The sequence below is a fragment of the Oryza brachyantha genome, chromosome 1 (genome assembly GCF_000231095.2).
Source record: "Oryza brachyantha chromosome 1, ObraRS2, whole genome shotgun sequence".
Lineage (NCBI taxonomy): Eukaryota > Viridiplantae > Streptophyta > Magnoliopsida > Poales > Poaceae > Oryza > Oryza brachyantha.
This window is the reverse complement of record NC_023163.2, coordinates 10,889,755-10,916,745: the sequence shown is the minus strand read 5'-3', so window position 1 is coordinate 10,916,745 and position 26,991 is coordinate 10,889,755. Positions and strand designations below refer to the sequence as shown.

The window sequence follows — 26,991 nt, the reverse complement described above, 5'->3', positions numbered from 1 at the left end:
CTAGTTGTGCAGGTGACTTGAAGTCAATATCGGTCAATGGCGGTGGGATCGTGACTAGGCTCAGGGAGGAGCTGAGGTCCGGACGATCGAGGATGCCAGGTGACGATATTGAATACGAGTTGGCACATGGTGGAGCAACACCGTGTGGGATAGAATCGTAACGGGCTTCACATGTTGTATGTGTAAGTGCCGGAAAAATCGGGAAGTAAATCGGATCAAAACTGGATGAGAAAAGAAAAGGAATTTGCTACAAGTTCGGACACTGTAGCAGCGCCGTCACTGTAGCGCGCGGCACTGTAGCAACCGGATCGGATTACTGTAGCGGACCCGGATTACTGTAGCGCGGTGGGTACTGTAGCAGTCGGACTACTGTAGCACGCCTGATTTTGGCATGTTGGATTTAATTAGGAAAACTAAGGGATGAGCCATATTAGTATAAGGAGTCCTACTCCTATTTGGTGATAGACTTTTCGATATAAATAGAGACCGAGGGGTATGCCCCCGGTGTGCTTTTGTGAGACTTAGTTGTTGATTCTAGATCGACGATTTTGATAGGAGTGCTGTTGGTGCACTTTGTAAATACCAGTTGATGCAATAAAGTCAAGATCATTCAATCTACGTTTTCGACTTTTATCTACTGGTGATTTTTTGGATTCCGACGATCCGATCGACGTCATAGGAGTGGCGCGATTCGATGATCTGCTCGGCGGCACATGAGCGGCGCGATCAAGGTAGCGGCGACACAGGAGCGACGTGATCAAGGTAGCAAGTCTTCGTCAATTTCTTCGACAGAGGTAATCCTTTATTCCGCGAAAGATTTTTGGGTTTTGTTTTTCCCTACCATTCACCCCCCTCTGGTAGGTTTGTTTGATCTTGTTCGATCCTACAGCGTCATCCCCTCGAACTGCATCATCACCGCTCATAGTTATACGTCACCACATTGACATGGAGTTGCAACTATGTCCCCTTGGGTCACAGTGTTGTGGCTTCATCTTCACCGCCATTCGTGTATTGACATCCTCATTATCAACACTAGTCATCATCAGTCGTTGAGTTCTTCCTCTAATTTGAACTCCACCGCCACATCTTGAGCCACTATTACGGCTCTAGGTTAATGGCCCTGCTAACATTACATCGATTACCGATGTTGTTGTTTTGGCCATTAGTCAATGGTTGTCAATGCACGAAGTAGCTTCCCCAAAGCGATGCCCCCAAGAGGGATATGACGCAGAACGCCACCACCGCTCGTCCAAAGGTCGGAACAAGGTTTTTACCTAGAGAATTATGGAACATGGGAGAGAACGCCGCGACAATGCCTCGAAGGAGGGAACCAGCGCCCGTAGGCGTCGTCGTTGTCAAGCCGGCCCAAGGCACAACAAGGCTTTCGCCAGCGTCTCCGCATCACCCCCATAAGCATCCTTCATATTGACGCCCAAAGAACAATCTAAATCACTTCGCAAGCAATCGGACCTCGGCCAAACCTACGGTAGTGCCAACAAACCGCTGCCATCTCGTGGCGCAAGCCGGAGCGCCAGCCCACCCTCGAAAGTTCCCCACGACCAGAGCAAGGTCCAACCATAGAAGGGGGAAAATCCGAATAGAGGGAGAGAGCCCGGCCAGCAACGAGGAAGACCTGCCGAGGACAGCTAGATCCGAGCATGCTGGCCATGGATCTAGCGACCCCGGTCGTGGAACCCAACCACGCATTGTTGCTCTACACCCCTAGCCACGTGGATGGCGCCGCCGCCCTGCGATAGCCACGGTGCACACAGCGGACACCCCTTCGTGGCCATGCACATGCCGCCAAGCGCTGGCCGAGCAGACGCAGCTAGCCTTCTCCTCACCTCGCCTCGCCTTGTGGCCAGCCGACGCAACCACCGCCGCAACCCTCACCTCGCAGCCTTCTCCGCAGCCGCTCCACAGGCCAAGGCACAAATCTGGGCGCCTAGGCACCAGATCTAGCCCCAGCGGCGCTGGCTATGGCCGCCAACATCCATGTCATCGCAGCCCGCCTCCGCCTGGTTCCGGCGCACCCCCCGACGAACGGTGCGAGCAGAGAGAAGAGATGGCCCTGCCACCGCCGTCCTGGCGGCTGGCCGGCTTTGCCGGCAGGCGCTCGAGCAACGGCGAGGCTAGAGGGAGGAGGGAGGAGGTTTGCCCCGGCGAGCTATCGCCGCCCGTGTCGCCCCGGGGATGAGTGGCACGAGCGTGAGTTTTTTTACATGTAGAGGAGTCGTGTTTCAGGGACATAGAAAGCAAGAATGAGCATTGTTTTGAAAGGTTATGTAAGATACATGATCTGATGCACGATGTTGCCCTACCTGTTATTGGAAACAGATTAAATGTGCTATTGTAACTGAAAAGGTTATGTTCAAAGTACTGCCCGCTATCTACTTTCATCTTGTCAAAGGGCATGCAACCTAGTTGTTGCAGTGACCTGAGTAGCACTCAAGGTGTTGGGTTCAAATTTCCATAGAAACATGAATTTTAGATTGGGTTATCTGAGGGTCTGTTGACGCTGAAAACAACAATTAACGGTCACACACGTAGCCCTGGGAATCAATCTTAGACCATTCCAGTGCAGGACCTAATTCTTAGAGATATCGGACGTGTCAGTCAGTTTGATCCTGTAACTGAAAAGATATAGCATGGAAAACAGTTAACCCCGAAACTGTTATCGGCTGGATGGCCGATACCGTCCCAGGACCCCAGCCGATAGACTAAGCGATCGGCTTACAGGAATTTCATGATAACATTTATAAATATAATATGCTCAATCAGCTGAGTCAAAAGCAGGATAAACACTAAATAGGCCAAGCAGCCAATTAATCTTAAAAAATTGGACCTAACCGAGACAGTCTTAAGATTAATTAGCCGATCGGACCGCTTTGGTATTTATCGCTCATGAATTTACCAGCCGATACGGAACTAAATGGGGAAATACACATATACTGGAATGCTATACCAATCACCAACATAAAACAATAATAACCAATGACATGTATGCCTATACCAGATCTAGAAGATCAAACCTAATCGAGACAGTACAGATCTAAGCATAACCACACATAGCATCAGATGAATATTGTAACATGCGAATAACGAGATAGCAAAATAGCGTAATCCATCAACCAATCCGTTAAACCCAGCCGTTCAAACGGACCTCTATGGACAGATCATTCTAAACATACATAGATCAGATCTAACCGAGACAGTATGCAGTCTATCACGATATAACCACAGAAACATGAAGATCAACGAGACTAACAAATCACTCAATAAATTACTTAAGATAATGTTGGCTAAAACTCCAGCGATAAACCCTCGCAAGCCCCCATCCCAATCTGGTGACACAAATCCAGCAAACCCGATTGATCGGACCGAACCGAGGCAGAATCAGATCGACTAAACTCAGGTGACCAAACCGAATATAGGAACTTACGAGGATTTGATCGAGAACTACCACTACCTTAAACTAGAACAGACTAAAATAATAGTAGAACTCAGCCTGCCGATCAACCAAGCAGAAGATCGGTTTTAACCGAGACAGTTCTGTCTAAGTCGATCGACAGGTTTGACGAACTAGAACTTACATTGCGAAGCTAACAAACCCCACGCCGAAAGCTCAAGCAAGTCGAAGATTTGAGGCGATGCGCCAAGTTGAATTGATTTAGAGATAATTTACAAGGACCCCGAGCACCTATATTTATAGCCCCGGGAAATAACTAACCGGATAAAAATCCGTTACTACCTAACTTTACATTATTCAGACTCTAATTAAATAACATAATCCTAAACAAACTCTGGAATAAAACCTAATTGAACTACACGGACTCACGGTTAAACACCGAACCTATCTCCAGGTTTTGGGCCCAATCGCACTCTCGTCCTTGTCCGATTTGGCCTCTATCGGCTGGGATCTCCTCGTGTACAGCTTCCTGTCTCCAGCCTTCCTATCCGATTCGGTCTTCAACCCGTGCTTCAATCGATAACGCCCATTTGCCAAAATTTGGCGTTGACAGGGTCTAAGTCCCCTACTTAGGCTAAGTTCCCAAATTAAAGAAAATAAAAATGGTTGCAAATATCCAACCGGATATAGAGACCGAGTAAAAATATCCTTCTCTAAAAAATAAAAAAAATAAAAAATCTACTTTCATCATCTAAAAATCCAAAACTATATTGAATATTTCTCTGAAAAAATAAGCACTCTATACAATTTACAGTCCTTTTTGTAGCAGGTACTAACTCGAATTGCAGTGATGTTGGAGCGCAGGAGCATAGGGACATCGGTGGTCAGCTGATGCAATAAAGGTCTAGTAGGTTTCAAAGGGAAAAGTGAAAACACTGAATTATCCTTTGTTTATGGAGGGAAGATCAATTGCAAGAGACTTCATGAGGGCAAGTATAACATATAGATAGTTGTTGTCTATTTGACACACACAGACAGCTAAATAGACGGTTTGTACAATGACTTGTCTATCAAGTTAATCAATAGTACTAGCGAATAGACGAGACACGACGTACAACCGTGCTAGTGGTGTCGATTTGGCATTGGAGCACGTAACCCTACTGTCTCTTCGCCAAGAGACGCTATGGCCGTCTGTTAGATGGGCGGGGTTTTTTTTGAAAATTTTGTCATACATGCCCTGACAAGCTGCCCACAAAAGCTCATATTTTCCATCATGGATGGGCATGCCCAAACTTGTTGAGAAGTTGATATAGATAACTGTACAATGTAACCAAACCTTTCATCGGCTGATTGGATTTCACAGACTAGAATGGCATGCTCTACATTCCCAAAACTGAAGAGCTTAAGGATTCCAATAATTTTTACATGCAATGTTTTTATAGCAGTTCAATCGACTGGTGCTTTATAGCAGTTCACGGATAGATAGTAGCAAAGATGTTTAATGATTCCAATAAATTTTACCGGCCACGTTTTTTTAAAAAAAATAACCGTACAATAGCTTCAAAATTATATTTGACATGTAGATTCAGTAAAACATAGTATGAGAATAAACCTCAGCAAAACGATAATAGCTAACGGCTATTGATCATATCATATGACTGCTCGATGGCAATAGCCCCAGGGGTCCTTCGAGACCAAAAGCACGAAACACAAAAAAATGGCACAATCTGCAGCAGACACTTCTTAAGTATTGCCGTAAACAGTTACATTTTAACTGGATGTAAAATGCTGTCAACCAAAACAAAATGCAAAAAACTCAACAGAATGGATCATTAATTCTCTATGCTCACTGAAATTCTCAGATAGAATAACTGAGCATATCAACTGTATTTAAGCATTTGCAGCAGCCTGAGCAGCAGCATCTCGCTTCCTCTGCTCCTCGATGATGCTTAGCTTGATACCCTTGCCCTTAGGGAGAGAAACCCATGGCTTGTTGCCCTTGCCAATGGTGAACACATTGCCCAGACGGGTTGCGAAGGCATGGCCCAAAGAGTCCTCCACGTGGATGGTCTCAAAACTTCCCTTGTGCTTCTCCCTGTTCTTAATCACACCAACACGACCAGTGTTCCTCCCTCCTGTGACCATAACAACATTGCCCACATCAAACTTGATGAAGTCCACAATCTTGTTGGTCTCAAGATCAATCTTGATTGTGTCATTAGCCTTAATCAAAGGGTCTGGGTAGCGGATGGTTCGTCCATCATAGGTGTTCAGATAGGGAATACCCTTCTGTCCAAACTGGACAGACCTGACTTTGCAAAGCTTGAACTGCATAAAAAAGATTGAACATTTAGTGGTTGTTTGGATCCAGGGACTTTTTTGTAGACCCTTGTCACATCGGATGTTTGGAGTTTGGACGTTAATTAGAAGTATTAAATATAGACTTATAACAAAACAAATTGCATAAATAAAGGCTATTTCATTAGACAAATTTATTAAGCCTAATTAAGCCACAATTAGCAAATGTTTACTGTAGCATCATATTCGCTAATCATGGACTAATTAGGCTCAATAGATTCGCCTCGCGAAATAGTCCAGAATATTGGGTGGGTTTTATTAATAGTCTATATTTAATACTTCTAATTAGTGTCTAAACATTCGATGTGACAGGGACTTAAAAAAAAGTCAGAGGGAAACAAACAGACCCTTAGACTACAAGACTAGAAAGAAGGTATAAATTTGACTTGCAAAAGAAAGTCACTTCACATGTGTGTGCATATGAATAAAAAGAAACGATTCTAACCTTGGCATCCTCATCCTTAACAGACTGAAGGCGGAAGCGACCCTTGGTGTCATAGAGAAGCCTGTAGTTCTCTCCAGTCTTAGGAATGGAAATGACATCTGCCAGAGAACATGACTGTTATGCTACGTTTTAGAAATGCACCACTGGGATACCATGATCATAGAAGGTAGCAATTGGTAAAAACCAAAACAGGAATGCGCACCCATAAAACCGGCAGGGTAGGTCTTGTCAGTCCTGACCTTCCCATCGACCAAGACATGGCGCTGCATCAGGATTGAGATCACCTCACGGTATGTCAGCGCATACTTCAACTTATTCCTGATAATGAGGATCAGTGGCAAGCACTCCCTGGACTTGTGAGGTCCAGATGATGGCTTAGGAGCCTGAAAGTCATACAAAGCAGTTTTGATAATTACAATACTGAACAACAGAAGATACTAGCAATCGGCGCAGGACATCTCAAGCCATCGTAGTAAATTGCATAAACTCACAAAAGCTCCGCCGAGCTTGTCGAGCATCCAGTGCTTCGGCGCATTGAGCCTCTTGAGATGCTTCTTCAATCCCCTCGCCTATTCAGATAAAACAGTTGGGACAACATTAAGTACATTCTTAAGCACAAACTCAGTATTGAGGCGTCAAAAAACAGTACAAAATAATTCATAGCTTGGAAACTAATTCCTATAAAATTCGTAAAAAAAAATATAGCAACTAGATCAAGATCACTGCATGCAACTTAAATAAGATCCTACAACAAGGTAACCATCATACATATGCTGTCACAACATTTGAAATGATTGCATAGCCCTCACACCTGCCAGCCAATCTACAACGCATATCGCATCAGCTGACAAATAACCCAACAATTCCTCCCCAACATCTCAATTCTCTCTCTTAATACTACCACACAAACCAAAAACAAGCCATCCTGCTAGCATTTGGTTCGAGACTATGAAGAGGAGACACTGTTCTACAGAAGTACGGTTTATGAGATGGATGAGAGAGGGGATCAGGGGAGAGACGGGGCAGCGCTCACCATGGCTGCGAACTCGAGCTAGCGATCCTTGTTTCGCCTGCGTCCTTGGCGATCCTTGTTTCTTCGTGCCGCCGCCGCCGCCGCCGCCAGAAGGAGAAGAGGGAGGAAAGGTGGAGGTCGAGAGGTGGGAAAGGTTATATGCTGCGTGCCGCTGATAGGGTTTCGCCTATGCGGGGAGATGGGCTTTTTGGGCCTTTTACAGGTCACGGCAAAATGGGCTCGTCCTGGTAGGAGCTCTGCGGCCAGCCGGTGAAAACCTCTTACGCTGTATTCTCTCACGCCAGTGGGCCGAGTGTGATAACAAGAAATCATGGAAGAAATTATTTTTCTCAAGTCAACAGTTAATTAAGTGAGAATAAATTATTAAATAAAAGAACTGAAAGTCCATGAATTTTTTTTGTGTTGTATTGTTCTGAATTTGTCACATATTTATACGCCTGGTATCTAACTATCCTTATTAGATACGTACGACGATTCTATCCCCACTTATCTTTATATATCCGGATCTAATAAATCTTATTTTACTATGTATGTTCCGACCAATTCAATCTTAACTCTTTAATGGCCATTAATACCAAGTTTTATCATTAACATGCCAAGTGCCAAGCCACTAACATATGAGTTATCCACACGTTATGCGCCCTCTGCCTAGACATGCACATCAACCATACATCCATGGCGGATGTCTCGTGTGGTGCATGTGTTAATTAGGTACTCCCCTAGCATGTTTGACTTTTTTCTTACAATTTTGATCATTTGTCTTATTCAAAAAATTATAGAAATATCATTTATTTTGCTTGTGACTTATTTTATTATAGAAAAACTTTAAGCATTACTTGTCATTTTTTATATTAATATTAAATTTTTGAATAAGACGAATGGTCACAACCCAAAAAAAATCAAACATTTTACAAGATTTTATAGTTTTGTCGAAATTAATCCATGGATCAATATATTTTCTCGTTTTAAAATATAAGTATTTCTTAGATTCAAAACTTATATCTCAATACAGTTATTTTTGTATTGACTTCCACAATTTCAATTATTCCAATGATTTCAGAACTAATCAGATGCTTCGAAAGATAATATAATCGTCAAAATTTAAAAATTAACCAATGACTAAATATGAATCTTTTGATATATTCTTAACCTACCTATTCAATCTAGAAATCTAGATATGCTTATATTTTAGAACAGAGCTAGTATTCGTTTTATATATATCCAAATATTTTAGTATCCATACGAAGTGTTGTGATATGTAGCAAGAGAGCACATATAAATACCAGTATACGGAGACTCTCTCACCCTGGGATGGCATGAAGCGCCATCAAGGGAGGGAAGAATAGCAGATTAAGAGAGAGAGGTTGAAAGGTGGCTACCTGCTGAACCTCAATCCTTGGTGCTTTATATCAGTTGACTAGATAGTAGGGAAGATGTTTACTAATTCCAATACATTTTACCTGCCATCTTTTTTTAAGAAAAATAACCTTATAATAGCTACAGAACTATCTTTGACACGCAGGTTCAGTAAAACACTAGTATGAGAACAACCCTCTCCAAAAAGATGATAGCAAACGGCTACTGATCATATTATAATGACTGCTTGATGGTAGTAGCCCCAGGGGTCCTTCAAGACCAAAAGCACAAAAAAAATGGATTGATGATAACATCAAAAAGGTCTGGAAATGATTGATCTCTGCATCTGACAACTCTTAAGTATTACTGTAAACAGCTACATTTCATCTAGGATGTAAAATGCTGTCAACCTAAACAAAATGCAAAAAACCTCAAAACAGAATAGAATGGATCATTAATTCTCTATGCTCACTGATATTCTGGTTCAGAATAACTCAGCATATCAACTGTATTCAAGCATTTGCAGCAGCCTGAGCAGCAGCATCTCGTTTCCTCTGCTCCTCAATGATGCTGAGTTTGATACCCTTGCCCTTAGGGAGAGAAACCCATGGCTTGTTGCCCTTGCCAATTGTGAACACATTGCCCAGACGGGTGGCGAACGCATGGCCCAAAGAGTCCTCCACGTGGATGGTCTCAAAACTTCCCTTGTGCTTCTCCCTATTCTTAATCACACCAACACGCCCAGTGTTCCTCCCTCCTGTGACCATAACAACGTTGCCCACATCAAACTTGATGAAGTCAACAATCTTGTTGGTCTCAAGATCAATTTTGATTGTGTCATTAGCCTTAATCAAAGGGTCTGGGTAGCGGATGGTGCGTCCATCGTAAGTGTTCAGATAGGGAATACCCTTCTGTCCAAACTGGACAGACCGAACTTTGCAAAGCTTGAACTGCATAAAAAAGCTTGAACATTTAGACTACAACACTAGAAAAAAGATATAAATTTGACTTGCAAAAGAAAAGTTGCTTCACATGTGTTGCATATGAATAAAAAGAAACAATTCTAACCTTGGCATCCTCATCCTTAACAGACTGAAGGCGGAAGCGACCCTTGGTGTCATAGAGAAGCCTGTAGTTCTCCCCAGTCTTAGGAATGGAAATGACATCTGCCAGAGAACATGACTATTACGCTATGTTTTAGAAAAGCGCCACTGGGATACCTCTGATCGTACAAGGTACCAATTGGTAATAATCAAATCAAAACAGGAACGCGTACCCATAAAACCGGCAGGGTAGGTCTTGTCAGTCCTGACCTTCCCATCAACCAAGACATGGCGCTGCATCAGGATTGAGATCACCTCGCGGTATGTCAGCGCGTACTTCAACCTATTCCTGATAATGAGGATCAGTGGCAAGCACTCCCTGGACTTGTGAGGTCCAGATGATGGCTTAGGAGCCTGAAAATCACAAAGCAGTTTCGAGAATTACAATACTGAACAATAGAATACTAGCAATAGGCACAGGACATTTGAAGCGATCATAGCAAATTGCATAAACTTACAAAAGCTCCGCCGAGCTTGTCGAGCATCCAGTGCTTCGGCGCATTGAGCCTCTTGAGATGCTTCTTCAATCCCCTCGCCTATTCAGATATAACAGTTGGACAACATTAAGTATATTCTTAAGCACAAACTCAGTATTGTGGCGTCAAAAAACAGTACAACATAATTCTAGATAGCAGCAGGATCCATACTATTTATCTGCATAGCTTGGAAACTAATTCCTATAAAATTCATAAGAAATATAGCAATTAGATCAAGGTCACTGCACGCAACTTGAAGACCCTAGCGCAAGGTAGCCATCATACATATGCTGTCACAACATTTGAAAAGATTGCATAGCCCTCACACCTGCCCGCCAATCTACAACGCATACCGCATCAGTTCCCAGTAACCAAACAATTGCTCCCCAAAATATCCCAATTATCTCTCTTAACATTACCACACGGGCCAAAAAAACAAACCATTCTGCTAGCGTTCGGTTGGAAACTACGAACTCGAAGGGTTCATGAGATGGACGAGAGAGAGGGAACCAAGAGATCAAAGGGAGAGACGGGGCAGCGCTCACCATGGCTGCGAACTCGAGCTAGCGGCGCGGGAGACCACGCCGTCGTCTGCCTGCCTCCTTGGCGATCCCTGCTGCTTCGTACCGCCGCCGCCGCCGCCGCCGCCGCCAGAAAGAAGGAGAGGGAGGAAGGTGGAGGGCGAGAGGTTATATGTTGCGTGCCGCTGGTAGGGTTTCGCCTATGCTGCGCCTTTTTGGGCTTTTTACATGTCGCGGGGGAAGTGGGCTCGGCCTGGTAAGAGCTCTGCGGCCTGTGGGTGCAAAGCCTCTTTCGCGGAAAAGACTAATTAGCGAACGTTCGCCCGAACTCCCTCTGCGCGAACACTCTTCAAATAGGTAACTTCTTTACTTTACGTAAGTAAAGTTTGCATTAAAGATTCCCTCACATACATTATCCGATAGCTAACTGGCTAGGCTGCCGGTGTGATGAGGACTTTTGGCAAGTAGGGGGAAGTACTCTAAAGATTCCCTCACATACATCGGCGGTTCGGAGGATCTTGTTGCTCGCCACATTGGCGGTTCAGCATTGGGTTATTTATCTGGCGTGAAAAATATAATAATAAATAAGTATATGATTAATTAATTATTAAATATAAAAATTAAAAAATAGATTAATATGATTTTAAATCAACTTTTTTTATACTATTTTCATAAAAAATAGATCGTTTAACCGTTCGGAAAGCATGTACGTGAAAAAAAGTGAATCTGGTTACATAAATAACACTATTGATAAATAATGGGGGAATGGGCCCAGGACTATATCCTTATTTTTAATAAATAACACTTGGTTTTCTGTTACACGTTGGATCATTTGTCTTATAAAAAAATCTTATGTAATTATTATTTACAAAAGTAATTAAAATGTAATTATTATAAAAAATATAAGTTATAACTAAATACGTTTAGTAATAAATCCAATCCCCAAAAATAAATAATAATTACATTAGTATTTTAATAAGAAAAATAGTCAAATGCGTGTAAAAAATTTAATGTTATTATCTGTTAAGATGGTCAAATGTGTGTCAAAAAATTAATGACATTATCTATTAAAACATATATAAAGTATATGTCCCTATATATTTTTATTAGACTCGACTATTCATTAATGAAATTTTACGTATAATGATTCTTTTATCCCACCATGTACATTGGGCTAGGCTGGGGTCAAATAACCAGTTCGTTCCTCCTCCACAGGCTAAGGAAAAAAACTAAAAAAAAAAAGAGGACAAATAATTTCTGTGACAGAGGATAATATAACGGGAAAAACGACGCCGCTCACCTTCGAAACCGCAATGGCGGCCGCCGCAGCAGAGGCTCTCCGCCCACACCTCTCCCTCCTCTCCGGTGGCGTCCGCGTCCGCGTCGGCGGCGGCGCAACCCCCAGCTCCTCTCTCCAAGCCCTCGCCATCGTCTCGCCCCTCCTCCCCCGTTACCGCCGCTGCGTCTTCCGCTCCAAGGCCTCTTCGTCCCCGTCTCCCCCGCCGTCGCCGGAGAAGGAGGCGGAGGCCGTGCCGACGGCCGAGTCGTGCGTCAACCTTGGCCTCGAGCTCTTCTCCAAGGGCAGGGTAAGCGAAGGCGTCACGATGAAGCATCTCAGCTAAGGATTGTCCCAGTAGAACTTTAGATTGGTGTTCCAATTCGGCGCAGAAGCATCTCTAGTGAAGAAGCGTCAGTATTCGGTAGCATTTCGCCATAATCTCGTCAGGGCATGTCACGATTGTTTAATCTCTATTACATGCTATACAAGTACATTGCATCTATGCCCATTTGCATCCCTCCATTAGTTTGTGGAAATCATTTAATTGACGATTCATCTATAGTAAAAAAAAAATTAACTGCATTCTATTTCTATTGTGGTATTGTTTGCACATTACCAAAGGTGAAGGATGCTCTTGAACAATTTGAGAATGCCCTAGAGCTGGATCCAAATCCTGTGGAGGCCCAGGCAGCACTCTACAACAAGGCATGCTGCCATGCTTTTAGGTGAGGCGGCACGGTTAAAACTGTTGATCAATCTGTTCATTTTTGAGCTTTGTTTGTCCTTTTTGTATTAATTGATGGACCTGTTTGACCAGGGAAGAAAGCAACAAAGCTGCAGATTGTTTAAGGACGGCCCTGCGAGATTATAATCTCAAGTTTGGTACTATACTTAATGATCCTGACCTGGCACCGTTCAGGGCATCACCGGAATTTAAGGAACTTCAAGAAGAGGTTTGTGGATTTGTACTTTACTGCTTTTCTACCTTGTGTGTAAGAAAGTAATATACTGACCGTGGCTAAAATTTGACCAATGCCTCAGGCATTGCGTGGTGGAGAGGATATTGGTTCTGGGTTCCGAAGAGACTTGAAACTCATTAGTGAAGTACAAGCACCGTTTCGTGGTGTCCGAAGGTTCTTTTACGTGGCGTTAACTGCAGCAGCTGGAATTTCAACATTCTTTACCATTCCTAGACTTATATTTGCAGTTCAAGGTGGCGATGGTGCCCCTGATCTGCTGGAAACTGCTGGGAATGCTGCCATCAATATTGGAGGTAAATTGATATGTCCTAAAAGATAGGTGTTTCAAATAGTTAATCTTTTGATCACATGGGATTTCTGTTCTACCTTTTACATGGCAATAATGCTTTCTGATGTTTTCTGACATAAGAAAATAAACTGTCATTTTCATATTTGTTGAGGATAGACACTTCAAGTTTTGTAGCCATAGTTGAGTTATATATCTTGTCTCCTATGTTTTACCAGACAATTGCTCTAATATGCATGCACAATCTATTTGGCTTGGTAGTACATTGAAACACTTTTGCCATGTTTATGTTTAGCCTTGTGATATCTACACCAATGGTATGTTCTTTCACAGAGAGAGATGGGAGGGACCATAAATTTTATGAGATGCTTAGATGCTTCAGCACATTTAATTTAATGATCGATAGTTATATTAGTATTTTATTATTTTATCAATCCTTATCCTACTGCCACAAAATTTTATTAAAAATACAAATATAGCAATCACGTTTTTTTTTTATAAAAGACTCATTTAGAGTCCTGCTTTTACTGAAAGCATAACAAGGTTATTTTGCTGGGGTTACCAGCTTACAGACAGAGTGCAACAGAAAATTAAACGTTCACCAGAGGACAAAAGCAGACATTGCTTGAACACCCTTACAAACTCTACCAGTAGTCACTACGGAGGAAAAGAGGGAACACCTAACAACTGAAAAAGCATCATCCCACACCAGCTCTACCATGTTGTCTTCCCAGATTCAAAGCTTTTCCAGCGATCGCTTGCATCATCACTTCCAGCCGCAATCTCCTTGTCCTTCATCAGAATTTTCCAATTCCTGAGTAAAGAGAGAATTTGATAAACAATATTAAGGGGAGACAGAATTATTTTCTTGCGAAAAATCATATCATTACTAACATTCCACAAGGACCAAGAAACTCCCATCAGTAAAGCAATCCTCAACCTGCTGTTCCTATTACCAGCTCTCCCTATCACTTGTATATTATAATCCTCAAAACTAGATGGAATCCCATTCCAGTTCAAAGCATCTCTAATGACACACCAAACAAAAATAGCAGGTGGACAACCAAACAAAATATGCTGAGTTGTTTCAGGGTTATTACAAAGTATACAAAGATTTTCACTGTTTCAGTTATAGCTCCTAGAGGATCACATCTTGAGCTAATGATATTTCTCTGTTTTCCATGTATAATATAATCATTGATGAAACTTGTATACATTGCTTTCCATGATTAATTAAACTAAAAGATAATCAACTTTTGAATCAGCACACTGCAGGTATTATTGTGCTCGTGGCTTTGTATTTCTGGGAAAACAAGAAAGAAGAGCAGCAGATAACACAAATTTCTCGTAATGAAACCCTTTCAAGGCTACCTGTGCGCTTGTCAACCAATCGCATTACTGAGCTTGTGCAACTCCGGGACATTACTAGGCCAGTTAGTATAGTTCTCTTTACATCTTCTACTCTCAATAGATAGCTTGATATTTCCTGAGCTGCATACATCTTTTTGTTGTTTTTTCCTGCCCCTATATTGACAAGTATTTTAGGTTATATTGGCAGGTTCAAAAGCATCTGTTACTCGAGCATTGCAAAGAGCTGAGAGATATCGGACTGAACTGCTCAAACGAGGTGTTCTTCTAATTCCTGTGATCTTTGGTGCTTCTCAGAAAGCCCAAAGTATGCCAAGGGGCTTTGGAAGTTCAAGACCTGCTGCATCAGTTCCTTCAGTTGGGGTTAGGCTTACATATATGTGCTAAATACAAAAGAATCCACCTGATTTTTATTTTTTATATTTTATACCATGAAACTTCCTCTATATTTATGAAGATGAAATGCAATTTTCGTCTTGACAGGATGACTTTGAGAAGCGTACGGAATCTATTGCAGCAAAATCACGGTTAAAAGCTGAAGTCCGATTTAAAGCTGATATTGTCTCTCCTGAACAATGGGAAAGGTGCCTTTTCTTCTACTTTTAGATTGTTTCACTCTCTATACATAGAACAACACAATAAATGAGTGTTTAGTTGGCATGGAATAATGAAAAACTAGTGCACAATGAGTAAGCTTATGATCACCCCTACAATGTTCAGCTTGAAACATCATACTTGTCGTAATTGATAAAAGCTGTCACACATTTCTGCTAATAGATTTTGCTGTTGTTAATTTACCATCATAATGGGCCTAGTTTGCAGGTAAAGAAGAAAACAATTCCCTGTCTCACAATTCTCGCCCTGTCACCTATTCCTTTTTGGATTGTCTTGTTCAACAATGCTTTCCTCCTTTGCCTTCTTAAATAGTCCACACATGTAGGTCATATGTTTTGGATGACCTTCGCAGTATTATCCTCTGTCAACTGATGTTAAGGCCTACGTCTTGATTAGCCTTGTTTGCTAATGTAAATATTTCATATCCCTATTATATTGTTACACTACACCTTTAATAAGTACCCAAGTTCCTATATACATGTGTTGAATATAGTAGCTTGAGAGAATAATAAGTGAAACTTAGTCTTTTTCAATCTCACTTTGAACAAATATGCCATACATCTTTGAATGGTTGGAGTACTAGTACTACATATGGGAAAAGAAATCTCATTTGCTCATTTGAAGAATCTATACCCCTTGTATTTTTCTTTCTGGCTGGCAACAAAAACACCCCTGCTATCAGGAATAACTTCACCTCTCTCTATATATGTTTAGAATATCCGTTTCCTATTTTGTTTTTCCCCCCTTCCCTTTACGTTTTCCAATGTCTGTGGCTGTACTTCCTCCTCTGTCTCTTTCTGTTTCACACAATGGCAGCTATAGCTAGAAGCCACACTGTTGTACTACCACAACTGCTGATGGACCTTTTGCTTCACATAGTATTGGAATGATCATATCGTTGTGACAGTCCCTGCCTCTTCTTCTCCCATAGGCTATAGGAACACACAGTGTCAATACAAGTCTCACCCTTCATTGTACAATGACTTGTAGGTTGTAGCCCTCCTGCTGCTCTCAAGTTTGCAGATACTTGCTTTTCAAATGTGTACTTTCATACTTGCATCACTAAATTGTGTAGTACCTTTGGATGAATATTCCAGCAATTCAAGTTTTTCCCTAATTCCTCTTTCAAAAACGTATTTGTCCTAGTTCTTTTCTGCTATTGGTAGCATGGTTATAAAAGGAACTCATCAACTCAATATCCAAAAGTTTTAATTTGTTATACCTAAGGGATCGTTGACATCTACTTTCTTATGGTTCAGTTGGATACGTGACCAGCAAGAGTCTGAAGGTGTCACTCCTGGTGAAGATGTCTATATAATCCTCCGTCTGGATGGTCGTGTGAGAAGATCCGGAAGAGTAATTCTTTTCTTCTGGATTTTATTTGGTTACAGGAAAATCTATACTTAATTATAGGAGAATGGAATTTCATAAGTTAGACTTGAACGACACAGAATCTAAGTCTACACTAACCAAGTATGTTTGCTTTAATTTTTAGGGTATGCCGAATTGGAACGACATATTACAGGAGCTTCCACGACTTGAAGATCTGCTAAGCAAATTGGAACGTTAAGGAAGGTGTGTACAGCTGCAGTTTGATCATCCATATGCTTCTCCATTGTATTACTAAATCCCTTATCTATGTATAGACCATTCCAATGTAATTTTGAGGGAAAATTTTGCTTATGCTACTAATAAATGCCCAACTTCTCGCGTATGCTACTAATTACTGTGATTTACTGTATCAAGCCATACTCCAGTGCTGTTTTGCTCCCATTCTGCCAATTGGGGATGTACACATGTAATGCAAAATTGTGTGATTTATCTTCCCTGTCTCATCTCCCTTTTTGTTCTTCCGCTGCTCAACTGCTCTGCTCTACCCAGATTTGCCCGGAAGAGGTTCCTATGATTTAAAGTCAGAGAAACATTGAGACTGATATGTGGGCTCCACCGTGTATGGCCCACATGTCAGTGAGAGAAGTCTCCCCTGACTTTAAGTCAGAGGATCCTTTCCGATTTGCCCAACACTACTATGGAGGTCTGTGCCATTCCCCTTTGCTGGTGCCATCACTGGCATCGATTCTCTCTATTCGCCACTGAGAGCAAGTACAATAGTAGTCTATAAGCCAACTATAAGTATATTTTAAAGAGATAAGAGGGAGAGAGAAGAGAAGTGAGCTACTAATTTATAGCCAGCTACAGCACGTGCTTCAAGACACCCTGTATATGACATGTGGGACCATGTATTAGTGTTTTATAGGTAACTATTATATGAATTGGCTATTAGATTGACTATAGATAAATTGAAGCTAGTAGTTGACTATATTATTGAACTCGCTCTGACATCCATCTAGTTCCTCTCTGTGTCATCCCTGGTCCCTGGACTCCTGCCCTTCTCCAGTGTTGTATGTATAAGAGGGTGTAGTTGGGCAGATGGACAGTAGTGCTGCCATTCTCTCTAGCATTGAACTATAGCGAAACGTTTCGGTTCGCGTGCATCCAACCGAAAATTGAACGTACAAATTTACCAATTATGAGCTGGGCACTTTAACCATTCATCCATGGTTGCTTAAAAAGGGTCATTGTGCGTTATAAATAACCAATTTTCATATAGAAAGACATTTAAATAGAAATCGAAAAAATTCAGTGGTAGCAAGTATTCATAGAAAACTATGACAACACATCTCTGGATCCTCTAATTGAAGGAGAGATTGAGAAGATCAAGAATCCTAATTCTCGCTATTTGGAATGAATCCAAATCTAATTGAGTCTGGCTCGTAGTGATCAGCAGAGCGATGGGGTTGAAGAGAAGGCCAGCACTAGGATAGGAGGGAGTACGAGGAAAGAGATGAGCCAGAGCAGAGGCATAATATGATCATCTGACAGAGTCAATTTGGTTTGACTGGATGGAACAATTACATTAATAGCATAAGCAAAATGTGGTTCCAAGTTTGGTATATACAAGAAGTAGCACCATATGTGAGAAGTGAACATTCATTAGTACCATAATAAAAAAATTTCCCTGCTTTTTGAAGACATTAAGCATGTGCCCGAGAGGCTACGCAGCTTCCGGAAAAGGATTAGTCAGATATGGCTTCCAAGGGAGAGTACAAGCGGCCTAGAAGTAAGCAGCTAATCTGCATCAAATCTGTCCTTTTGCTGTTTGCTAGACACTTTGGTGGAATGTAGGACAGTTGGGCTGATATAAGCGGCTTAATTGATTTTTTTTCTGCAAATATTACGCACAAAAGCCATGCACAACTGTATTACTTGCATTTTATATTGTAACATCTTTTTCTATCCCTAGATTTATATAGATATAAATATAAAACATATACACCTGATCTATGGATGAATCTAGATAGAAGTAAAACATCTCGTAATATGGAGTGGAGGGAGTCCTTAGAGCAAGTTCAATATTATAGCTAACTACTAGCTCCAATTCATCTATAGTCAATCTAATAGTCAATTTGTATAATAGTTATCTACCAAACATCAATACATGGTCCCACATGTCATATACATATTTTGTTTTGGAACCTGTGTGCAGCTGGCTATAAATTAGTAGCCGGCTTATAGCCAGCTATTGTACCCGCTCTTAAGAGGTCAAATTGGTTGCCCTGACTTCGACAAAACTCCTAAAAAGAAAAGAGAAAAGGAGCTTGACCTCAATCCCCAGTCCGTATCATGTTAAGAAAATTTGCTTAAAATCACTTGGAGTGCAAATTATCTTAGCTCCACAAAATGTTCAGCTTTGCAGAACTTCCCTGCCTTTAACTGAAATTCCATGGACACCATTGAAAACACAAGAAATAAAAAACTGAAGTAGGAGCTGCAATTTGACCAGATAAGAGACAAATTGCATATCTCACCGTACAGTTTTAGCCCAGCACGGAAGCACAGTATGATGACAAACACCATAGCCAAAGGCGCAGACAACACCCATCATAAGAAGGCCATATAACCTGCTATTGCTAAGCATACAGGTACATGAGTCAAGAGGCAAACGCCAACCAAACTCTGAAACACAAACTTATCCCTTCCGATTACGAGGTGTTTAATTGGAAAAATAAAAATTGTTGGTTGTCGCATTATACGTTTGATTGGATGTTGGAAGGGGTTTTCGAACATAAATGAAAAAACGAATTTCATGCCTCGTCTAGAAACCGCGAGACGAATCTTTTGAGCCTAATTAATCCATCATTAGCACATGTGAGTTACTGTAGCACTTATATCTAATCATGTGTTAATTAGGCTTAAAAGGTTCATCTCATGAATTCTCCCAAATTGCGCAATTAGCTTTTCGTTTTATCTATGTTTCGGCCCTATTTAGTTCCTAAATTTTTTTTGGAAGAATGGTCCCATCAACACGTACGGTCATATATTTGAAGTATTAAATATAGTTTAGTTAAAAAACAAATTTAGATTTCATCCGAAAATCGCGAGATGAATCTTTTGAGTCTAATGAATCCATCATTAGTACATGTTAGTTACTATAGCATTTATGGTTAATCTTATACTAATTAGGTTCAAAAGATTCGTCACACGATTTTTCCCATATCTGTGTAATGTTTTAATGTAATTAGTTTTAATGTCCATGTATATTTAATGCTTTATTTAGGTGTTCAAAGGTTCGATGTGATGTTTTTAGGAAAAAAATTTTTAACTAAACAAGGCCTTAATGTTGATGTTTTTGGGGCAAAATTTTTTGAACTAAACAAGGCGTTAGTGCTACTAGAAAACTGAGCAGCAATACTGAGGGGTGTTTATTTCTAGAGGCTAAAGTTTAGCCCCTAGTCACATCGGATATTTAGACACTTATTATAAATAAATAGTAAATGTGGTCTATTAATAAAACATATCTATAATCTTGAACTAATTTGCGAGACGGATCTAATGAGCCTAATTAATCTATGATTAGCCTATGTGATTACAGTAAATATTTGCTAATTATGTATTAATTATGCTCAAAAAATTCGTCTCATGGATTAGCTCTCATTTATGAAATTAGCTTTTTTATTAGTCTATATTTAATACTTTAAATTAGTATCCAAACATCCGATGTGATATGGGCTAAAAAGTTTAGCCTCATCTAAATAACCCGTGTATGTGATTAACTGATTAACCCTACTTACGAGGCAAGAAAGAGATATATACCTGCCCGTCCCGTCCCGGCGGCTACTGCAGGTCATTTGGCAGCTGGTCATTAGCTGTATCCAAACGAACTACAGTATATATCCCAACGGTTCCATCTAGAATAAGAAAAGGAAAACCTAGAATAAGCATTTGATGGGCCAGCAAACGACACACGGCTGTGGCTACATTCTCTTTTTTTTTGTTAGATAAAGATAAAAAATATTTTATTTTTAATATATAAATGACGTAACTGCTACTTTAGAAATACAAAGATGATTATTTTAAAAACTTTTTATAAAAGATACACTAAAAAACATATGCATAAATACCAAGAAATAATCTGCAACCTTGATGACTGAATGAAACGTATTAGGCTAGTATGTCCTAGATTTTCTCGTTTTTCACGAGCACGTTTTCTAAACTGCTAAATGATATATTTTTTATAAAAAATTATAGAAAAATTATTTTGAAACAACATATTAATCTATTTTACACTTTTTATATTAATAATTAATTAATCATATACTAATCTATTACTAAGCGTCGAATAACTAACCAACCTTCCACTCCCTCTAGACGCAGCCGTAGTCTGCAATGTATCAATCTTCCACTTCAGGTTATATTTGTAAGTCAACACTTAGATTTTTAATCTTAAATTTAGAGTTAATTTTAGTATTTTTTTAACCAAAATTTATTTTCGAACCTTACCTTTTAAGTCACTAGCCTTTTTTGCCACGAAAAATACGTATATAAAAGTTTTATTTATAAATTATTTTTGGTTTACAAAAATATACTTTATCACCCCCGTTTCTTTTCTGCAATGGCAGAAGTTGGCAAAAAGGGAACATAAGTACATACACAAAGCTGGACAGATATCTGTAAGTCGATCGGGACTGTTTCTTTTCTTCAAGTTCAGCCATAATGACGTGTGTTTGGGCGTCGCAGATGGTTAATTGAATATGAGCAGTTTGGCAAGACATTCTCGTTGTGGTATTTTTTAAATTTTCTATTTAATTCGGCTGGGTTTTCATTTCTACTTGTTATAATATAATTAGTAGTAGTAACTCTAGCTTATGCCAGTTTAGCTTATAAAACATACATGCATACAGCTAGCTAGACGTGAAGAGATCAAACAAAAATACAGGTAGGTAGCTAGAGCGTGTACGTTGTATATTTTGACTTGGCTAATGTCCTGTCCTGTCCTGTCCATGATTCATTGTATATTACGTATTCTCTCTGCTCTCATCAAATCTCAACCTGTTAATTTGTAAATTAAACATCTAGTGCCGCATCGATAATTTAATCAGAGTACATAATCATAAACATTGAAAAGAAATCTGAGAAGGTAACCATTGGCCAATAAAATTTTTTTTAAAAGAGTAGAGAGACCAGCGGCTAGCTGCCTTTACCGCGTAATGCGTTTGTATGCATCTCAAAGAAAAGAGGAAGAGAATAAAGCTAGCTAGTGTTCCTTGTTTGCTGTAGATCAAAGAGGTTGGCTTTGTTCAACGGCAGTTGGATGGGATTCTGTTGAGCGCTAATCTGGACCATCTGGTGGGGTTATCATGGGCCCTAATTAGTCAGCAAGGAGAGCGATGAGTGACCGATCGATATATAATCATCACTAATTATTGGTTTCATCGAGTATACTGGCGACGCTACAATTAATTAAGATGGTATAATATGGTTGCATAATTATTTGAGCTTTTTACCGTCCTCGAAAAATACCTCAATATACTACACTTTTTAGTGTAAAAAGTATGGGTTTTTTTACCATCCTTAAAAAGTATCTCAAGGTACCAAGAATTTTAATATAATTTTTTAGGTATATACTTTTTACACTAAAATATGTATTACCTTAAGGTACTTTTTTTTAAGGATGGTAAAAAAACTTAAAAAGTATGTGTGGTGTCTTAAGGTATCCAAAAATATGTACTAAAATTCTTAATATCTTGAGATACTTTTTAAGGATGGTAAAAAGCCTATTAATATTAATACGAGGGAATGGTCGAATGGAAATGGATTAGTCAATAGTAAGTACATCGGTAGTTAGAAACGGTTTAATCAGTAAAAGTTATATACCAGTTTTTTTTATACATATACCAGTTAATAGGTTCACTCTCTTCCCCAAAAAAACTTCAGTTTTAACCTAACTCACATATACATGGAGAAAACCATAAAGATTAGAATGCCTTTATACTTGGCCTTAGACTTTTTTTAAATTTCGATAAATGATTGCTTAGAACGAAGTCTTTGTACGATAAATATGAGGAGCTAAAAATAAGGTTTTTAGAGACAGAGATAGTAAATAGATAATTAAATATGGATAGAGCCTACCTCGATTGATGTGAGGGTTATGCACCTTTGACCACCATGTTCATATCCCTGCCTCCTCCGTTCCAATTTAGCTGACTACTTATTCTTTAATCAAATCCATATCAGCATGGAGCATCCTCTCCTCAGTGTGTCCCACGCATATCTTATAGTTAGTAGTCATTCATATGGTTTTTCTCTTAAATCATGTATGGACAGACGGTCGCTCCAGTGTTCGCATCGGCGAGTATGTTGCTCCAAGAAAAAGGAAAAACAAGAGAGGGGGGGGAGAGAGAGATTCGGCGAGATGGCGGCGGTTTGGATTCAAAGATTTTTTTAAGTCTCTTGTCACATCGGATATTTAGATATTAATTAGAAGTATTAAATATAGACTAATAACAAAACTAATTGTATAAATAAATGCTATTTTATTAGACAAATTTTTTAGCTAATTAATCCATGATTGTCAAATGTTTACGGTGGTATCACATTCGCTAATCATGAACTAATTAGTCTCAATAGATTCGTCTTATGAAATATTCCAGAGATGAATTTTATTAATAGTCCATATTTAACAAACATTCGACATGACATATACTTAAAAAAAAGTCGGAAACAAACAGGATCTCAGTGCTCTCCATTTGAAACAGTAGCCTCGTCCACAATGATCGAAAGCTGAGCTCGACTGTCGCTTGGTCGGTCTGAGAATCATCAGAGCAAACCTTGTGGGACGCAGATGTCTGAACCGTCCATTCATTCCACCATTTGCAGTGCAAATCAATCATGCACCACCATGCATATATATATTCTTTACAAATTGAGACGGACAGATACGATGAGGCTATTAATGAAAGAGACCGAGTCTTCAATGGTAGCAACGTGATCGATCGATCGACTTTGAGAATGTCTCGTGCTACCTCCGGTTTTGAATATATAACGTTTACGACAACCAGATTAAATTAAATATAGTTATATTTTTTTCGTCCTAAACATCATATAAAAATAAAAATGAATAGACGGACTACTACACATAACATGGGGCTTGCAATTTGTTTCTTTCTTGATCTTCTCTTACTACAGAAGATGAGGGGCAGAACTCCATTTGTCTTTCTTTTTTAGGTGTAAGCTAGGACTCCATTGTCAGATAGGTTTCACACTCACACCTATACTTGACTTCCCTTCGGTCAACGGGGCACATGGTATCTGGAGTACCTGCCTCGATTTTGTCCTGCACCCAGAGATTAGTTTTTTGTATACTTGCTCATGCTTTTTATATTTGATATTGTTGATCTGTAACTCATGTTTAAAGTTTACTTAAGAATAAAAAACATTATAAAATAATCATATTTTTAAATAAGACAAGTGTTTAAACAGACGTTTAAATTTTAACAACGACAAACATAAAACAAACATGTTAGTTACTAAAAAAGGTAGATAGGAAATCAGATGAAAAAAACAATCGACTAAAATTATGGAGAGTTGGAGACCTTGTAGTAGGTGTAGAACCCACGAGAGTTACCATTTCTAATATTGCAAAAGGAAAGGAGAGAACAAGTCACATTTGCTTGAAAAGTTCTGTTCTCAAGAACAGGATTTATAGTAAAAAAAAGCCTCAACACCAATAGTGAGCGTTCCGATATATGTGCATTTATCCTTTCTTTGTATTTAGAGATTTCTCATGTACCCCATTCTTTTCGGCTTATAAGATGTTTTAATTTTTTTTCTAGATTCATATATGAACCATACACATATATGTTAAAATTAACTAGTATTCGTATAATCTAGAAAAAAACAAAATACTTTATAATCTGAAACATAGGTAATACTCCATCCGTTTCATAATATAAGACTTTCTAGTTTTGCCTAGATTTATATGGATGCTAATGAATCTAGACATATATATAAACTATATATAATTATCAAGTAATGAATTTAGACAAAGTTAGAGAGTCTTACGATATAAAACGGAGGTAATAGTTTATAAACTTTATAACCCACCATTGAACTAAGGTGATGACGAGAAGATGAAATATCAACAAACCGCGATGAATATATCACAGCGAAAAATTAATACGAGATCAAGACGAGAGAGTGGAGAACGACAGAAGGATTCGGAGTTGGTAATGGGTCGATCATATTTATATCCAATGTAAAAGCGGTGAAAAGTACCGCCTCACTGTATCATATTATAACACCTTGATTTTTTCGCTTTACTTATATTTATAAACCAAAATTTAAATTTTTATTTAAATTTAAAGTTAATTTTAAGGTATTTTTATCATAGTTTATTTTTCATTCTTGGCTTTTAGCTCGTAAGAACACATATATAAAATTTTATTCATAAATTATTTTTAGTTTGCAAATATGCTGTTTGTCAATCCTCCTTGAAGATTTCTTGTAGCATCGTCTAGATTTATCAATTAACGTATATAATCTAAGCAAAATAAAAAATACTTATGTCTTAAAACGAAAGAAGTAGTTGGGTAGTTCGTGATAAAATGTATGGCAACCATCAACACAAAAAACACAACTTGTATTGTCTCACCCAGTGACTTAAATTTATAATGTCAGTGCAGCCCAGCTGTGTATTGCCCCTCTTGATTTCAGAATCTGTAATGGTTATAGGTTGAACAGAAAAGGGATAACCAACAATTCGGGACAGAGACGTGTCCGGTAATTAAGCATCGCAAATCTTGTTTCAGAGACAACAGGGAACAAAAGAGACCAATTAAAAAATAGGTTAGCTAGAATTGGAGAGCATTTACATTGAGGATTTCAATTGAAAATTGGTGGAGGACCAGCCCTGCCTGCATTTTCCAGATAGATTGTCGCACACACACGCGTACGTTTGACTCTCTATAGTGTTGCATATGCACATGCTATCGGTCATCAGTCATTTGTGACCGTAGACAGGTTCATCCAATCCAAACAACCCCACACTCCTACCCCAAGTTGCTCTGAGAAGAGATAACCTCTATTTCAAAATTTAGTGAAATGGTAATTTGTACCTAGAATTATATATGTGTGTTTTTATCGATTTAAAAATATTTAAACACAAATTACAATTAAGAAACTCTAAATTAAATTATAAATTTAAATAATCATGACCGCTTATAACCTAAAAAGAAAACTATGGGATCGTGATGGCCTTGCAACCTATCCACGCCACACCTTGATGCGTGATTTGAATGTAATGTTTGATTTATAGTTTATATTCAAGTTCATATTTATTTCTTATGTTTTGTACAATAAGTGAAAATTTTAAAATGGTATATAGTGGATTCTTAATTTTCCATGCTTTACTGATTTTAATAACTTAAACGGGCACGCACGAGAACAGGAGAAAATGATCGAAAGGGCGAAGAAATTGATAAGGGGCAATGGAACTCAACATGATGGATTTTAAAATGGAGTTTTGGTGGCTTGCATTTTCAGTAACTACCTCCCTATATTTTATTTATTTAATTTTATTGAATTTTTCAGCCGCGCCAAGTCCGCTCCAAACAACCCCCGCCAACTCTCTCTCTCTCTCTCCTATAAACATCGCCGGCCGCCCGGTGACCACCACCACCACCATTACGCGGCGAAGCACAAGCAACGAAGCAACCCAAGCCAGACCATCCCCCCACCCCCCCCCCCCCCCACCCTCTGCGCCATGGCGAGAGCCGCCGCCTCCGTGCTGCTGCTGGCGCTGCTCCTCGCGGTGGCCACGGCCGGCGGAGCCAGCGCGGCGGCTGCTCTGACGACGAGCTGGGAGCTCGGGGTGGTCGGCGGCGGCGACGACGCGTTCGGGTTCTCCGGCGAGGAGGCGGCGGCGGCGGACAGTGCGGCGGTGGTGAGGCGGGTGCTGCAGGGGCAGAGCTACATCAGCTACGGCGCGCTGCGGCGCGACACGACGCCGTGCTCCGTGCGCGGCGCCTCCTACTACAACTGCCAGCCCGGCGCGGAGGCCAACCCCTACACCCGCGGCTGCTCCGCCATCACCCAGTGCCGCGGCTGATGATCCGGTCGCTCGCTTCCCCCTCCCACCTACTGCTCCAAACGCGATATTTGATCCAAAATTTCAAATTAGTTCGTCTATTGCAAGTTCTCTGTGACGATTTTAAGTTCCTCCCCCTTTCGAGACGCGAACGAATTTTGGTTTGGATCGAAAGTCAAAAGATGTACATGTGTGTTCGTGGCCGTCTTTATTTTTAATTTATAAATAAATCGTGTATAAATTTGATGGATGATTCAGAGTCCATGGATGATTTACTCTGTCCTGTCCTGGTGAATTGTTAACATCTTGTTCCAGTTAGTGCATCTCTCTCTTTTAA

The 26,991-nt window shown here is 40.0% G+C and overlaps 3 protein-coding genes across 5 annotated transcripts; 2 read left to right on the top strand and 1 right to left on the bottom strand.

Annotated features, from left to right (window-relative positions):
• Window positions 1-4,969: 4,969 nt before the first annotated feature.
• Window positions 4,970-10,858, bottom strand: LOC102717936 (40S ribosomal protein S4-like). Of its 3 annotated transcripts, none has more exons than XM_015843755.2 (5): window positions 10,726-10,845; window positions 10,163-10,240; window positions 9,878-10,058; window positions 9,670-9,767; window positions 4,970-5,737 (listed from the first exon to the last, which is right to left on the bottom strand). In XM_015843755.2, exons 1-5 carry the CDS (start codon window positions 10,726-10,728, stop codon window positions 5,300-5,302), a joined length of 798 nt encoding a protein of 265 aa, XP_015699241.1. In that variant the 5' UTR covers window positions 10,729-10,845; the 3' UTR covers window positions 4,970-5,299. The 3 variants fall into 3 exon arrangements, with proteins under 3 accessions (XP_015699241.1, XP_006644163.1, XP_015699240.1); XM_006644100.3 differs by lacking the exons at window positions 9,670-9,767; window positions 9,878-10,058; window positions 10,163-10,240; window positions 10,726-10,845 and adding exons at window positions 6,213-6,310; window positions 6,415-6,595; window positions 6,704-6,781; window positions 7,246-7,359 and having other exon boundaries at window positions 4,971-5,737; XM_015843754.2 differs by lacking the exon at window positions 4,970-5,737 and adding an exon at window positions 8,677-9,551 and having other exon boundaries at window positions 10,726-10,858.
• Window positions 10,859-11,954: 1,096 nt separating this feature from the next.
• Window positions 11,955-17,076, top strand: LOC102700200 (protein LOW PSII ACCUMULATION 1, chloroplastic). The gene is made up of 9 exons (XM_040520090.1): window positions 11,955-12,287; window positions 12,602-12,705; window positions 12,798-12,933; window positions 13,022-13,253; window positions 14,522-14,679; window positions 14,792-14,977; window positions 15,098-15,198; window positions 16,489-16,585; window positions 16,725-17,076. Exons 1-9 carry the CDS (start codon window positions 12,015-12,017, stop codon window positions 16,797-16,799), a joined length of 1,362 nt encoding a protein of 453 aa, XP_040376024.1. The 5' UTR covers window positions 11,955-12,014; the 3' UTR covers window positions 16,800-17,076.
• Window positions 17,077-26,304: 9,228 nt separating this feature from the next.
• Window positions 26,305-26,991, top strand: LOC121056730 (rapid alkalinization factor-like). Its single transcript, XM_040529992.1, has one exon. It carries the CDS (start codon window positions 26,331-26,333, stop codon window positions 26,673-26,675), a length of 345 nt encoding a protein of 114 aa, XP_040385926.1. The 5' UTR covers window positions 26,305-26,330; the 3' UTR covers window positions 26,676-26,991.